Genomic DNA, 17,295 nt, shown 5'->3' with positions numbered 1-17,295 from the left:
CCAAGAGGGGTCTCCAGACATCTCCTACAGGAGCTTCTAGCTGGCATTAAGTCAGTACCCCCTTGGACTGGTGCTCCCAGAGGAAAGATCAGGCTGCCATCTTTGCTGTTTCGCAGCCTTCACTGGTGATACCTCCAGATGCAGGAAAGACTGAGGTGATGAAGATCAAGAGTGGACCCCCAGAAAACCACAGCAGCCCTAGGGAAGAGTGGTCTGACTGTTAAAAACAAACAGAAAGCAACAACAACAATATCAACAAAAAAGACCCCACAAAAGCCCCATTCAAAGGTCAGCAACGTCAAAGATCAAAGGTAGATAAGCCCACAAAGATGAGGAAGCATCAACACAAAAACGGTGAAAACTCAAAAAGGCAGAATGCCTCTTCTCCTCTAAATGACAACAACACCTCCCCAGCAAGGGCACAGAACTGACCCCAGGCTGAGATGGCTGAATTGACAAAAGTAGGCTTTAGGAGGTGGGTAATAACAAACCTCACTGAGCTAAAGAAGCACATTCTAACTTAATGCAAGGAAGCTAAAAATCATAAAAGAAGTTACAGAAGCTGACAACCAGAATATTCAGTTTAGAGAGGAACATAACTGACCTGATGGAGGTGAGAAACACAACACAAGAACTTCACAATGCAACCACAAGTATCACTAGCAGAATAGGCCAAGTGGAGGAAAGAATCTCAGAGCTTCAAAACTATCTGTCTAAGACAGGAAGAGAAACATAGAGAAAAAAGAACAAAAAAGAATGAACAAAACCTTCAAGAAATATGGGATTATGTAAAAAGACTGAACCTAAGACTGATAAGGGTACCTTGACCCACCACAATCAAGATGGCTTCATCCCTGTGATACAAGGTTGGTTCAACACAGGCAAATCTATAAATGTAATTCCTCATATAAACAGAACTAAACACAAAAACAACACAATTATCTCAACAGATGAAAAAAAGGCCTTCAATAAAATTCAACATCCCTTCACGTCAAAAACTCTCAATAAACCAGCTGTTGAAGGATCACACCTCAAAATAATAAGAGCCATATATGACAAACCCACAGCCAATATCATACTGAATGAGCAAAAGCTGGAAGCATTCCCCTTGAAAACTGGCACAAAACAAGGATGGCCTCTCTCACCACTCCTATTCAACATAGTACTGGAATTTCTGGCCAGGGCAATCAGGCAGGAGAAAGAAATAAAGGTATTTAAATAGGAAGAGAGGAAGTCAAATTATCTTTGTTTGCAGATGACATGATCCTGTATATCTAGAAAACCCCATCATCTCACCCCAAAAGCTTCTTAAGCTGAGGAACCACATCAACAGAATCTCAGGATACAAAATCAGTGTGCAAAAATCGCTAATATTTCTATACACCAACAGCAGTCAAGTAGAGAGCCAAATCATGAATGAACTTCATTCACAATTGCTACAAAGAGAATAAAATACATAGGAATACAGCTAAGAAGTGAAGTGAAGAACCTCTTCAAGGAGGACTACAAACCACTGCCTAGAGAAATCAGATAGGACACAAACAAATGGAGAAGCATTTCATGCTCATGGATAGGGAATTAATTCATTAAAATGTCCATACTGCCCAAAGTAATTTATAAAAGAATTCAGTGCTATGCCCATTAAACTACCAATGACATTCTTCACAGAATTAGAAGAAACTATTTTACAATTCTCATGAACCAAAAAAGAGCCCAAATAGCCAAGACAATTCTAAGCAAAAAGAACAAAGCTGGAGGCATCACACTACCCAACTTCAAACTATACTATATGGCTACAGTAACCAAAACAGCATGGTACTGGTACAAAAACAGACACATAGACCAATGAAACAGAATAGAGAACTCTGAAATAAGACCATACACATACAACCATCTGATCTTTGACAAACCTGACAAACACAAGCGATGGGGAAAGGATTCCTTATTTAATAAATCATGTTGGGAAAACTGGCTAACCATATGCAGAAAACTGAAACTAGACATCTTCCTTACACCTTATACAAAAAAATACCTCAAAATGGAATAAAGATTTAAACATAAGACCTAAAACCATGAAAACCCTGGAAGAAAACCTAGGAATACCATTCAGGACATACGCACGGACAAATAATTTATGACTAAAACACCAAAAGCAACGGCAACAAAAGCCAAAATTGACAAATGGGATCTAATTAAACTAAAGAGCTTCTGCACAGCAAAATAAACTATCATCAGAGTGAACAGACAACCTAAAGATTGGGAGAAAATTTTTGCAATCTGTCTGACAAAGGGCTAATATCCAGAATCTACAAAGAACTTAAACAAATTTACAAGAAAACAAAACCCCATCGAAAACTGGGCAAAGGAAACTAACAGACACTTCTCAAAAGAAGACATTTATGCAGCCAACAAACATACGAAAAAAAAGCTCGGCCGGGCGCGGTGGCTCACGCTTGTAATCCCAGCACTTTGGGAGGCCGAGGCGGGCGGATCACGAGGTCAGGAGATCGAGACCACGGTGAAACCCCGCCTCTACTAAAAAATACAAAAAATTAGCCGGGCGCGGTGGCGGGCGCCTGTAGTCCCAGCTACTCGGAGGCTGAGGCAGGAGAATGGCGTGAACCCGGGAGGCGGAGCTTGCAGTGAGCCGAGATTGCGCCACTGCACTCCAGCCCGGGCGACAAAGCGAGACTCTGTCTAAAAAAAAAAAAAAAAAAAAAAAAGCTCATCAATACTGGTCATTAGATAAATGCAAATCAAAACCGCAATGAGATACCATCTCACACCTGTTAGAATGGCGATTATTAAAAAGTCAGGAAACAACAGTTGCTGATGAGGCTGTGGAGAAATAGGGATGCTTTTACACTGTTGGTAGGAATGTAAATTAGTTCAGTCATTATGGAAGACAGTGTGACAATTCCTCAAGGATCTAGAACCAGAAATACCATTTGACGCAGCCATCCCATTATGGGGTATATACACAAAGCATTATAAATTATTATACTATAAAGACACATGCACTGTATGTTTATTTCAGCACTGTTCACAATAGCAAAGACTTGGAACCAACCCAAATGCCCATCAATGATAAATTGGATAAAGAAAATGTGCCACATATACACCATGGAATACTATGCATTTATGTCCTTTCCAGGGACATGGATGAAGCTGGAAACCATCATTCTCAGCAAACTAACACAAGAAAAGAAAACCAGACCAGGAGCAGTGGCTCACACCTGTAGTCTCAGAACTCTGGGAGGCCGAGGTGGGGAGTTTGAGACCAGCCTGACCAACATGGAGAAATCCCGTCTCTACTAAAAATACAAGCAATTAGCCAGGAATATTGGCACATGCCTGTAATCCTAGCTACTTGGGAGGCTGAGGCAGGAGAGTCGCTTGGACCCAGGAGGCAGAGGTTGTGGTAACCCAAGATCATGCCATTGCACTCCAACCTGGGCAAAAAGAGTGAACTTTTGTCTCAAGAAAAAGAAGAAAAGAAAACCAAATGCTGCATGTTCTCACTCATAAGTGGGAGTTGAACAATGAGAACACATGGACACAGGGAGGGGAACATCACACACTGGGGTCTGTTGAGGGGTGGGAGGCTGGGGGAGGAATAGCATAAGAAGAAATACCTAATGTAGATGACAGGTTGATGGGTGCAGCAAACCACCATAGCACATGTATACCTATATAACAAACCTGCATGTTCTGCCCATGTATCCCAGAACTTAAAGTACAACAAAGAAAACTTTACATAAATGCATAAAGTCTAGAACAGCTAACATATTATAATGAAATGTCAACTATAATCCCAGCTCAAAGAGAACACCATAAAATTATGAAGGGCCTTCCACAAATCTCTAAATTTATGTCCTCATAAGATTATATTTCTATTTCTTCTTGAATAATTTCCTTATTTTAGCTATGATTTAGTGATAGTAAGATGGTAATTATGAGGAGAACATTCTAACACTCCGCTGAGAAAATTCTGCCTCATTTCACCACACACCTGAGTCTTAAGCAGTCACTTCTAATGTAGCTGAATAATAGATACTTACCAGCTGAGTCTATGAGTTGAATCCATGTATGTGAGATAAGGCCCCCAAGGAGTGGTAATAAGCTGGGAATGCCATCAGCTCATCTTCCTTCAGGTCTATATTTGTCATTGTCACTTGTAGAAGCAGGACAGCCCCGGCATTGGGGTTGTTAGAAACAGAGAGTATCAAAGGGAAAGCTGAACTTCCCTAATTTTTGGAAAACAGCAGATTGGAAACAGATGGGCTCCAGCGTTTTCTGTGAGGTCATGGTCCCAGGTAGCCTTGTCAGGACCACATTTCTTGTCAGCAAAACAGAAGTCAAACGATATTTCTACCTTCCAAGAGAGTAGAACATAATGTCAGATTTTCTCATGGATTCCCACAAGTTCAAGAAAGTTTCATGGCCTTATTTAACCGCTGAAGCATTTCAACTAAAAAAATTATTTGTCTTTCAAATACACAGGAATCTGTTTGGAAAAATTTTAACCAGAAAAAGTCAGAATTCTAAAGTAAAAAATGCATAAGGCCATCAAAATTTAACCAGAAAAAGTCAGAATTCTAAAGTAAAAAATGCATAAGGCCATCAAAATGTTTTACAGCTTTTAATTTAGATGTCAACGGGGAAAAAACATTCTCTGAAGTTTGCTTTTATACCATTAAAGACTTATTTTTTATTACCAGCAATACAGGGTGACTCATTCAGGTTGAATCTTGAAGGTAAACTTTAACTTAATTTTTAGTTTTGGCTAATTTTTAAGCATTTATCAGTCACCTACCATGATATCATCTCAGAAACCAAAATCTCAATTTAATTTAGACCTTCAAAATATTAAAACAAAACGTTAAATGCTTCAAAATAATATTCATATAGAGGCTTACATATGTGGAGCAGGAATCTCCATGTATTACAAAGTTTATGAGAACATAACAAATGTTGATACACACATTAATTCTGAAATAAAAACTTACAACAAATAAAACTGTAACAAATCAAGAAAATTTTGTAGGTTATATATTTTATGTCTAAAAATATAGATATTAAACCCTCAAGGATGGATAAAAGAAATCACAAGAGAAAACAGAAAATATCTAGAGACAAATTAAAAATATGTAATACCAAAAGAGATACATCAAAAACCATAGCATAAGGGAAAGATTTATATCGATGATTATAAAAAATAAGATACCGAATCAACAACTTTACTCGTAAGGAACTAAAAACAGAGGGAAAAAGAGGGACAACTAAAAGAGGGACAACTAAAAGCTAGCAGAATTTAATAAATGATAAAGACGACAGTGGAAATAAGTGAAATAGAGAACAGAAAAATATCAAAAATCAACAAAACCAAGTTTGTTCTCTGAAAAAGATCAAAACTGACAAAATATTATCTAGATCAACCAAGAAAAAAAGGGAATACTCAAATTACTAAACTCAAAAATAAAATGGGTACATTACTAACAAATTTTTGGTGTAAAAAAGGAATGTAGGAGAGGACCATAAGGAACTATACACTAAAAAATTGAATAACCTAAATAAAATGAACAAATTCCTAGAAACAAAAAACCTACTAAGACTGAATCAGAAAAGTTGAATAAACCTATTCAGCAAGCAGATTCAGCAGGAAGATGGCATCAGTAATCAAAAACCCAGCAACAAAGAAAAGCCTGGACCACATGGCTTCACTGTTGAATTCTACCCAACGTTTAAAGCAGAATTAACACCAGTTTTTCTCAAACTTTTTCAAAACGTTGAAGAGGAGGTAACATTTTCTAACTTATTCTATGAGGCCAGTATTACCCTGACACCAAGCCAGACAAAGGTACCATAAGAAAACTACAAACATCCCTTACAAATGCTGATGCAAAAATCCTCAACAAAATACCAGCAATTCCAATTTTGCAGTACATTAAAAGGATTATACACTATGAATGAGCATAATTGACTCCTGAAATAAAAGTATGTTTCAACACATGAAAATCAGCGTAATATCACATTAACATAAAGGAAAAAACCCTCATGTGATCATCTTAATCAAAGAAGGAAAAGCATTTGTCAAAATTTAACCCACATTCATGATAAAATGTTCTTAATAAGCTATAAAAAGGAATAAAGCACCTTAACATAAGGTTATATTTAAAAAAAACACACAGCTAACATTATAATGAGACTGAAAGCTTTTACCCTAAGAGCAAAATCAAGGATTCCTGCTTTTGCTGCTTCTATTTAATACAGTACTGAAGGTTCTAGTTAGTTAGAACAATAAGGCAAGTAAAATAATAAAAGATATTCCAATTTTTAAAAAAATAAAATTTTCTGTTCGCAGATGACATAATCTTATATATTAAAAATCTTTTAGTTTCTGTGAGATAAACTATCAGATGCAATAAATAACATTCAGCAAAACTGCAGGATACAAAATCAACACACAAAAACTGGTTTTATTTCTACAATAACAAACTATCTGAAGAAGAAATCAAGAGAACAGTATCATTTGATAGCACAAAAGAACAAAATACTTAGAAACCAACTTCACCAAGGAAATGAAAAACCTGTACAGCAAAACTATAAACATTGCAGAAAAGTATTAAAGATGACACAAATAAATGAAAAGACATCATGTTTACGGACTGGAAGACAAAACCTTGTCAAGATGCCATTGTCTATAGTCACCTACAGATTCAATAAAATCACTACAAAAATTTCAATATTTGCAAAAATAGAGAAACCTATTCTAAAATTCCAATGAAATCTCAAAAAACCCCAAGTAGCCAAATCAAATCTTAAAAACTAACAAAGTTAGAGGACTAACAACTCCTGGTTTCAAACTTACTGCAATGCTTCAGTACCCAAACCGAGGCTGTGCCAGCATAGAGACAGACATAAAGACCAATGCAATAGAAATAAAGAACCAAAGAACACGGTCATGATTTTTAACAAGGGTGTCAACACTATTCATTGGGGAAAGGACAGTATATTTTAAATGGTGTTAAAAATGAATATTTACATGGAACACAATAAAGTTGGACCCTTTACACCGTATAAAAAACTTAATTTAAAATGGACAGAACATCTAATTGTAAGCGCTAAAACTATAAAACCCTTAGAAGAAAACATAGGAAAAATGTTTCATAACATAGAATCTGGCAATAACTTCTTGGATATGACAGTGAAAGCACAGACAACAACAACAACAAAAAACACATAAAAAGATTCATCAAAGTGCCAAGCTTGTATGTATCTGAAGTTATAATCAATAGATTGAAAATACAAATCACGGAGGGAAAAAAATATTCACCATTATATATTTGATAAGTAATTAATATCCAGGCCACATAAAGACCCCAGCAACAACAAAACAATCCAATTTAAACATGAGCAAAGGTTTTAAAATACACATTTCTTTAAACAATATATACATATGACCAGTAAGCACAGTATAAGGTGCTGAGCATCACTAATCATGAGAAAAATGTAAATCCAAACCACAATGCAATACCAACTGACACATAAGTATAGCTGCCATCAAACAAACCACCACCAGCAAACCAAAGCAACAAAGCCCCCAAGAGCAGCAAATGCTGGATGTGGAGAAGTCAGGACTCCTGCACACTGCTGGTGGGAAAGTAAGATGGCACAGCCACTGTGGAAAACAGTAATCACCGTATGATCCAGCAATTCCACATCTGGGTATATACCCCAAAAAACTGAAAGTGGGAATTTGCACACCCCTGTTTATAGCAGCATTCACAAGAGCCAAAGGGTAGAAAAGGCCCAAATGTCCATCTTCAGATGAATGGATAAGCAAGTATGATCAATACACACAATGGTATATTATTCAGCCTTAAAAAGAAATTCTAATACATGCTACAACATAAACCTTGAAAAGATTAAAACAAAAAAAATGCAAATACTCCATGCTTTCCACTTTTATAGCATACCTAGAGCAGTTAAATTCATAGACACAGAAAGTAGGATGTGGTTTCCAGGGGATGGGGGGAAGGGAAAGGGGAGCTATTGTTCCGTGGATAGAGTTTCACTTTGGGATAAGACAGGTTTAGAAGGGATAGTGGTGATAGTTGCACAACAATGTATTTATACTTAACGTACTTACATTTTCTGTTACACATATTTTACCACAGTAAAAAAATTAGCAAGTATTTAAAAATCTACATGTTTCTTTGAACTGTTTCTTTACATCCCTTGTCCATTTTTCAATTTGGCTGTTGGTCTTTTAATAATTTAGGATAGCTACATAGCTACATATATATAAATAAATATATAAATAAATATAAATATATATAAATTTATATATAAATATATACATACATAAATATATAAATATGTATACACACATAAATATATAAATATATACATAAATATATAAACACATATAAATATATATATGTATATATTACCCAAATTAGCTTTTTGTCTGTCATGTATGTTGCAGATCTATTTCCCCAGTCTGTTGACTTTGACATTGAGGCATTTTTCTCGCCTATAAAGTGTTAATTTTTACGGAGTCAAACGCATCAGTCTTCTATTCAAAGACTTATTTATGGGTTTGATGTTTCAGTTTAGGATGATAAAGAAGTTGTAGATATGGATAAAGGAGATGGTTGTATAACAGATTATACTGGACGCCACTCAACTGTACATTTAAACATGGTTAAAATGGTAAGTTTTATGTTGTATATATTTTAACACCAAAAAAGGGCCAGGCTTAGATGTTTATACGTTAGGGGTTTGGAGTACCTCTAACATTTATTCCCCTCCAGGGCTCTAATTTATAAAACACCCACACAAGAAAAGTAGATACTGACTTCCCAAATCTCCTTACAAGTCCCACAGCAGGGGCTGTCTGGGAAAGCAGAGGTGGAAAAAGTCACATAAACTTGAGGTCAGTGTGAGACCTGCCATCTCCCACCCTGGAATCAGATGGAGGAAGCCATGCTGCAGGCTGAGCTGGAGGATGAGCTGGGCTGGCAGAACAGTCCTCCCACGACCCTAGACCTGAAGTGCTCCCACATGCTCTTATGCATGTATCAAACCAAGAAAGCAGCTAGGAGGGTAACACAGCTACCTGTATACAGGGAGCTATGAAATATCCGAGCTGCACAAGTGAGGCACAAGGAGACAGAAGCACTCTGACCTTTACACAGCGACCTGGCTCAAATTATTTCAGGCTCTCATTAACCAGGCGAGCTCCGCTTTCTCTCTGCGGTAGGTAAACTTGACGGGGTAAAGTGGGAGTTGGGGAAAATGGAAAAGAAAGCCTGGCAGTATTTCTTCTGTTATAAGTAAAAAGTAAAACATAGATGCCGTTTCTCAGGGCCCAAATGTTAGGTGAAAAAATGTTTTTCATCTCAGTCATGTGATGTGGACTTTAGCAGAGCAGGACACACATGGTCATTTATCCTTTCCCTCTGCATGTTGTGTGCTTTTTCAGTTTATAATGCACCTGGATCCACTTGCCTCATCACACTAGCTGCAAACAAGGCCACTGAATGTCACAACAGCTGGCCAGCATGTCTGTGAAGGGCAGAAACTGGGGCAGCCAAACAGCTGGCAGAGGCCAGCTAGTAAGTACCCAGTCCCACCCCATAGAGGACTCCACACTTAAAAGATAAGCAAGTGTCAGGCTGCCTCACTAGTTATCCCCTCAAATAAAAAAAGTAACCCCTCCAGGGAACATGTGTATGTGTGCACACAAAAGTACATGCACAGCTACATGCAAAGGGGAAAGGCTGGGAAGGAACCCAATCCACCTCTGAACACCAGTTACTTGTGGGGAAGGGGCAGGTGAAGCCAACTGTCAGCATTACTCACCTTTTCGACTGATGAGCTTGCATCAATTTTGGCAATTTCTCATAAAAAGGCCATTTTCACTCCTTGGGTGATCACCCAGGTCCTGCAAAACTGAGCCACCAACAACTACCTGCACCACTTCCCATGAGGCCAAATAATGGCTTCCCTCAAAGCTCAGACCTCCCAACCACCTCCCAGTCCTCTCCCATGCAGGGGGCTACTGGCCTCCTGCAGTGCAGGGGTCCAGGCCAAACCCAACCCACAGATGGTTGGTGAAACCAGCCCGTATCCAAGGGCCTTTCCCCCACCTGGGCCGTGTGCCCACTGCATAGATAGGCCTGTGCTTGCTCCCCTAGGACAGAGACTCCCTTTTCTTCCGTTGGAATGAGGGATGGGGAGATTTGATGGTGTCCTGTACAGGCTGGATGTTAATCTGCTGTGGTGCTCTTGGAGAAGCTTGCCTGAGTTCAGCGCTTTCTCAGCACGTGGTGTTTGCTGCCCCTTCAAGCTGCAGAAGTCCCAGAAGTTAAGTGCTACTGCAACCCCCATTTACTGGTGAACAGAGGTCAGGTGATCTGTAGCCGGCTAAGCAGCTGCTAAGTGGCCAACAGGCTGGATCTGCATCTCACTTGCAGAGGCCCTGCCTGGATGCTGGGGCTGCCCTGAGACTCCCTCCTCCTCCTCTTCCCTCCACAGCTCTCCCTGCTTCTATCCACAGCTGTGCTCCAGGTGAGGAACACCTATGGATGCACCGGGGTGCAACTACTCAGAGTCCAGTGTGCAGAACGGCCCCTGCTCTATGCTGTTTCCATATCCAAGCCCAAGCTTGTCTAGAGCTTCAGCAAATCCAAGCCTCCCTGAATTCCCTGCAAGACCAAACTGAGCCCTACAACCCCCACCACGCTGGTTAGCAGCTACTCCCAGCCCCTGTTCCCTCCTGGGCCACTGTCTGTACACTTCTGAAGTCCTACAAGAATGTTGAGATCCTAAGCCGACTCACCCAAAGAGGTAAACAGCCAGGGGCCTCCAGGTTAGAGAACATACCCAGACAGGTTCTGCTGCCTGTAGGCTTGATGTCCTTCCCCTACAACATGCCATGCTTGCCAGGCTGGAAGAGGGGCTCCAGAAACTTGGGAAACCTGGGCCTGTAGCTGGCATATGGAAAAGAGGCCTGGAAAAGCACCACTCCTGTCCATGAAGCCCCCACATGGAACCAGGTAATTGGGAAACACATGGGCACCCAAGCCTGACCCCCACTCAGACCCAGATGGGAACTGCAGCAGTGACTTGTCCCCTCTGCCCCTCTGGCTGTACCACTACAGGAGGGAGGAACATCTAGCTCCACACGTGAGTGGAGACACTAGGTGTGGGCAGGTTCCAGTGGTTGCTGTAGCTGAACCTTCCCAACCAGGTCCATGCAAGGCCATCTCAGATGGGTGTGCACCTGGGTTGGGCAAGGACACCCCTCAGACAGTGAGCGCCACTGAGGAGGGCTGTCACAGAGGCCCCTTTTCCTGCTCCTAGAACAGGTTGGGGGAGTATGGGGGACCTCTCCCACCTCCCAGCTGCTTCCAGGAGCCACTTCTTTCGAGATGAGACACTCTCCTGCCTGCCTGTTCCCATTTGGCTGCAATAGACCATTGCCAACATTTAGAGAACAAAAAGGGGCCTCACCTATTTTCCCTGACACATCGGAGGCAGGTGGGCATGCCCAGGGGACCTGGGGTAGATCCTGTACATCTGCCCACCCCCAGGCTATGCTGGCTTCATCTTATCTGTGGGGTGGGGGGGTGGGAATTACCAAGAGACCATCACACAGGCCATGAACAAGTTCTACAAGAGCCAGGGAGAAGAGCACTGTCCGTGCATGCTGCCCAGCAACCCAGCTCACACACACATCTCTCATTTGACTGCTTTCCCAAAGCAGGCTTTTGCCGTCCAGGCTCCCCAAGAAGCCTGGGGAGGAGACTCTGCCAGGCTGAAGCGCCTGTCCCCAAAGGTGCCACCCTCACCAGGCTCATCCTGACAATCTTGGATTATTTTTGCCCTGAAGTTTTGGAGTGGCAGACAGGGAGACAGCAGACAGTACACATTAGCCACCTTTCCAGAGAGCATCAGTCCTCCAGACTGGGGCAGGTCAGACCTCCACTCAGGCGTTTTTCTCACTGGTTGCCAGTTGGGGGAAACAGCATTTGAGAGCACCGGCCTGTCTCCCCAGGTCCTGTTCAGAAACCCCAACTGTGCCTTTCGAGAGACTGCCCTGAGCACACAGGCCCAGCAACCACCATCTACAGCCCCCAGGACCTAATCCCCGTCTACACAGCGTTCAGTGCATGTTAGCAGACACTGGGCTTGATTCCTTCCTAGTCCCTGCCAGATATCCCATGCCCACCTCATTAAGAGAATGAGGCCACACAAACACACGCAGGCCGTCATGGTGATGGAGTGGCTGGGGTCCGACTTGCCCACCCTTCATTACTGGTCCAGAGCCAGCTGTCTGACCACATTCCTGCCCCGAGATGGGACTTTGAGGACATGGTCCACCAGGGTCACTGACCCCTTTTAAAGTTCCAGAAACATGGCCAGCTGGTCCCCTAGAATTTGGCACGTGGGATAAGCCAAGGCTTGCCTTCAGGAACAGGTTTTTCCACCACGTCGCTGCCCAAGGCCCAGGGCATCCCCAAGTTCGTGTGAAGCCTGCCTGCCACGTCCACAGCCCACGCCGACCCCTCCTGGAGCAACTGGAATGCTTGTTCCTGGGCATGTGATAAACCCAGACAGCTTCAGCCTTGCAGGACAACTGTGCGCATCTGGCAACAGTAGCCAGAGGGCCCATAGAAAGAAGTTGGAGGGGAAACCAGATGCTATGAAAATACTTTATTAAGCAAAACTGCATACTATAAAAATGTTTTAAAAAATGCAGCAGGAGGAGATGCGAAGACACAAACAAACAAGCGTGTAGTGACACATGGCTGTCAACACAGTAAAGAATCCACACTGCTTCCCCCCCTTTACCTAGAAAAGGAGAGTTCTAGGCCACCTCCTCCTCAGCATACTCCTCATCCTCCTCCTCCTCGGCCGTGGCATCCTGATATTGCTGATATTCAGACACCAGGTCGTTCATGTTGCTCTCGGCCTCGGTGAATTCCATCTCATCCATGCCCTCGCCCGTGTACCAGTGGAGAAAGGCCTTGCGCCTGAACATTGCTGTGAACTGCTCTGAGACACGCTTGAAGAGTTCCTGGATGGCCGTATTATTCCCAATAAAGGTGGCCGACATTTTTAGCCCCCGGGGTGGGATGTCACAGACGGCTGTTTTTACATTGTTGGGGAGCCAGTCAGCAAAGTAGCTGCTGTTCTTATCCTGAATGTTGAACATTTGTTCATCCACCTCCCTCATGGGCATGCGACCCCTGAAAATGGCAGCCGCCGTTAGGTAGCGGCCATGGCGGGGGTCGCAAGCGGCCATCATATTCTTAGCATCAAACATCTGCTGGGTAAGCTCAGCCACAGTCAAGGCCCGGTACTGCTGGCTGCCCCGGCTGGTCAGTGGGGCAAAGCCAGGCATGAAGAAATGCAGCCGCGGAAACGGGACCATGTTGACGGCCAGCTTCCGCAGGTCAGCATTCAGCTGGCCGGGGAAGCGCAGGCACGTGGTGACCCCACTCATGGTAGCAGACACCAGGTGGTTCAGGTCACCATAGGTGGGTGTGGGCAGTTTTAGGGTCCTGGAACATATGTCATATAGCGCTTCGTTATCTATGCAGAAGGTCTCGTCCGCGTTTTCTATGAGCTGGTGGACTGAGAGGGTGGCGTTGTAGGGCTCCACCACGGTGTCTGACACCTTGGGCGAGGGCAGGATGCTGAATGTGTTTATGATCCTGTCTGGGTACTCCTCCCGGATCTTACTGAGCAGAAGGGTGCCCATCCCAGACCCAGTCCCGCCACCCAGGGAGTGGGTCAGCTGGAAACCCTGCAGACAGTCGCAGCTCTCCGCCTCCTTTCTGACAACGTCCATCACTGACCCCATCAGCTCCGCGCCTTCTGTGTAGTGTCCCTTGGCCCAGTTGTTTCCGGCCCCACACTGACCTGTAAGACAGTACAGCCAGTCACTCGATGGCCGGGTGTACGGTCATCAGTGGTCACCATAATGCAGAAAGCGCCAGTGTCACCTGTGAGGTGAGCGCACCATTCGCCCTGCAGGTGGAGCAAATGAAACCCCCTCCCCCAGTTACAGGACAGCAGCTTCCCCTGTTAGGAATTAAGTCAGGAGTCAAATCTGAGACGGGCTAACAGACCTCGCTGCAGGCAGCTCCTGCCTATTCTCAGGGAAGGCAGTAGCCACGGCCCCAGCTCAGCTCCCCGCAGGCAGTTTACATCAGTAGCTCCTCACCTCGAGGAGACACCCGGGCCTTCCTCCCAAAGCCCGTTTAGGAGAAGCAGATGGAGCGACTCAACTCGGAAGATAGGAGGGGGTTCAGGGGCCCTGGCTCCACAGTGCCCACAGCGATGACTTTGGGGCACTCGTGGATTTTGAGCGGCCCTGACCCCAGTCCTCCCCCGCAGCTCACCGAAGATGAAGTTGTCCGGCCTGAAGATCTGCCCGAAGGGCCCTGAGCGCACAGAGTCCATGATGCCCGGCTCCAGATCCACGAGCACAGCGCGGGGCACGTACCTGCCACCTGAGGGGCGGGAGAGCATTAGCAGGGGAGGGCCTCGTTCCCAGGAAGCGGTGGGGGAAGGACGGGGTCTCACCGCTGGCCTCGTTGTAGTACACGTTGATGCGCTCCAGCTGCAGGCGGCTGTCCCCGTGGTAGGTGCCAGCGGAGTCGACGGCATGTTCATCGGAGATCACCTCCCAGAACTGCCAGAGACGGGAGGGGCCAGACAGGCCAGGGCTGAGTCACAGAGGCGCCCCAGCCGCTCTCCCACCCCCACCCTCATCCGCACCCCCATCCCTAGGCCGCCGTGTCCCTGGGGTCCACCCCGGCCGCCTCGCCAGCCGCCCAGTTCCACCGTCCCCGGCAGGGAGCCCAGCGGCCGCAATGCAGGGGCACCGCCCCGCCACTGCCAACATCTTCCCTGGCCACCCCGCAGGCCCGGGCTGGGCCCTCAGAGCCCCAGCTGCCAACCTTGGCACCGATCTGGTTCCCGCACTGCCCGGCCTGCGTGAGCACAATCTCCCTCATGGCCCAGGCGGAATTACGGAGGCAGCAGAAGCACGAGGAGGAGCAGACGCGCAGCGACCCAGCCCGCCCTCCGCCAACGCTTAAATAGCCCCGCGCCCACCTCCCTCAGCCTCGGATTGGGCTCCCAGAATAAGCAACAGCTTTGCTTTCACACAGGTGCACCCACCTGTGAATCCCTTGGCGTTGAACGTCTGTTGGAGAGCTCAGGTGTCCTTCCTGTGGTCCTTTCCACGTTGGGGAAAGCTGCTCAGCTGGAGAACTTCCTCCCGCGTCTTTAGTGAGACTAGATCCCTAGCTGAGCTGAAACTGAATTTTCCTCCCATGTGGGAGGGGAAGACTCTTGTTTCCATATTCACAGAGTGCCTTTGCACCTGTCCTAGATTGATGACATATTTGTGTAATGGATGAGTCCTTTCATCTATTAGGAGATCTGTGGTTAGGAAAGGCCTTCCATATGTTAACTCAACAGGACTTAATTATATGTTTTACTTTGGGGCAGCTCAAACCCGCAGTAAGCTATGGGTGTTAGAGATAGTCAGGCTCTGATTTAGCTAGAGTCTTCTTTACGGTGGGATTAGCCCTTTCACCTTTCCAGAGGACTGCGGTCTCCAGCAGAGTGAAGGTGATATTGGATTCTTAAAGCTCAGGATAGGTGATGGGTTACGCCTGCTGTGGAAGATGGGCCATTGTCACTCTGCAGGCTTTTAGATTACCCAGACTGAGGAGTTATTTCTTCTAATAAACATTTTTCAGATGGGGTGGGGAATGCCTCAATCTAACCAGTGACGGTATCAGTAAGCATTAGCAAATATTTGAATCTCCTGCAGAAAGGCGTCGGGGTAAATTAGAGTTGCCAGTTCTCACCTGGATAGGTTCCTCAATTTTGGACAGGTTTAACTGGAGAAGGAGAAAATTTCTGGCTGTTTGGGTCATGTCAGGCACAGAGCTCACAGTGCTGAGTCACCTGTTTTAGTGTTTTGAAAAGATTTACCCCTATAAACAAATGAGACATTAACAGAAACAAAGAATCCCTTCTAGGGTGAAAAGAATCATGAAAGTGCTGAATTATATCCCTATGATTGGTATTTGGCATTAGTAACTTATTACCATCATTCAGCCAGCCAGAGGGACCCTGGACTGAAATGCAATCCCTGGCCCATTTTTGTTCTTCTTCAGAGTGTTCTGGCCCAGTTCTACGCATGCTGACCAGCATGCCCATAAGCTTCACTGGCCCTTTCAGTGCAGGTGCCTTGGCTGCGGCATCTACAAGGGCATCTCCTTTTACACAGTCAGTCTCTCTTTTGATGTCCTCTGCAATTAATTATAGTCACTTTTTGGCAGCAAAGCAGCATTCTAACAAGCTCAAAATCTGAATGATGTTGTATGGAAAAGCCCTTGGGTGTCAGGAATCCCTACCCATTCCAAATGGCAGCATAAGCATGAAGCACTAAAAAATCATACTTGGAATCAGTGTAAATGTTAACTTTTAAATCCTTTCCCAATTGCAGGGGCCTAGTAAGTTCAATTAACGCAGCTTTTTGAGCTGAGGTCGAGGCCAGCAAGGCTTGTGCTTTGATTCTCTTGTGCTGACTAATAATAGCATATCTAGCCCTCCTGTTTTCCTGATGCATAAAACAACTTGCATCTGTTAAGCACTCTTCCTTGGGATGGTCAAGGGGCTCATCTCTCTTAAGGCTGGCCTGCTAGAATAAATTTGTTTCATAACCTATGACATACTTTGGCTGTGTCCCCAGTCAAATCTTATCTTGAATTGCAGCTCCCATAATTCCCATATATCGTGGGAGGGACCCAGTGGGAGGCAATCAAATCAGGGGGTGGGTCTTTCCCATGCTGTTCTCGTGACAGTGAATAAGCCTCATGAGATCTGATGGTTTATTTATTTATTTATTTTTGAGACAGAGTCTTGCTCTGTTCTCAGGCTGGAGTGTGTTATCATGATCTTGGCTCACCGCAACCTCTGACTCCTGGGTTCAAGCGATTCTCCTGTCTCAGCCTCCTGAGTAGCTGGGATTACAGGCGCCCACCACCATGCCTGTCTAATTTTTGTACTTTTAGTATAGACGGAGTTTCACCATGTTGGCCAGGCTGGCCTCGATCTCCTCACCTCAGGTCATCCACTGCCTTCGCCTCCCACAGTGCTGGGGTTACAGCTGATGGTTTTATAAAGAGGAGTCCCCTACACAAGCTCTCTTGCCTGCTGCCATGTAAGAGATGTGACTTTGCTCCTCATTTGCCT

The 17,295-nt window shown here is 44.6% G+C and overlaps 1 protein-coding gene and 1 long non-coding RNA gene across 10 annotated transcripts; both read right to left on the bottom strand.

The window, feature by feature from the left end:
* Positions 1-45: 45 nt before the first annotated feature.
* Positions 46-11,102, bottom strand: LOC129461978 (uncharacterized). The gene is made up of 4 exons (XR_008650740.2): positions 10,894-11,102; positions 9,871-9,960; positions 4,062-4,375; positions 46-198 (listed from the first exon to the last, which is right to left on the bottom strand). It is a non-coding gene; the product is annotated as an uncharacterized lncRNA (long non-coding RNA).
* Positions 11,103-12,880: 1,778 nt separating this feature from the next.
* Positions 12,881-15,044, bottom strand: TUBB8B (tubulin beta 8B). 9 transcript variants are annotated; one of them, XM_055241508.2, is made up of 5 exons: positions 14,982-15,038; positions 14,605-14,713; positions 14,421-14,531; positions 13,785-13,938; positions 12,881-13,712 (listed from the first exon to the last, which is right to left on the bottom strand). In XM_055241508.2, the coding sequence occupies exons 1-5, from the start codon at positions 15,036-15,038 to the stop codon at positions 12,881-12,883; spliced, it is 1,263 nt and encodes a 420-aa protein (XP_055097483.1). The 9 variants fall into 9 exon arrangements, with proteins under 9 accessions (XP_055097483.1, XP_055097488.1, XP_055097491.1 ...); XM_055241513.2 differs by having other exon boundaries at positions 12,881-13,563; positions 13,810-13,938; XM_055241516.2 differs by having other exon boundaries at positions 12,881-13,240; positions 13,847-13,938.
* Positions 15,045-17,295: the final 2,251 nt, after the last annotated feature.

Source organism: Symphalangus syndactylus, chromosome 14 (genome assembly GCF_028878055.3).
Source record: "Symphalangus syndactylus isolate Jambi chromosome 14, NHGRI_mSymSyn1-v2.1_pri, whole genome shotgun sequence".
NCBI classification, from domain to species: domain Eukaryota; kingdom Metazoa; phylum Chordata; class Mammalia; order Primates; family Hylobatidae; genus Symphalangus; species Symphalangus syndactylus.
Note: the sequence above shows the minus strand (reverse complement) of the source record. Positions and strands in the feature narration are given on the sequence as shown.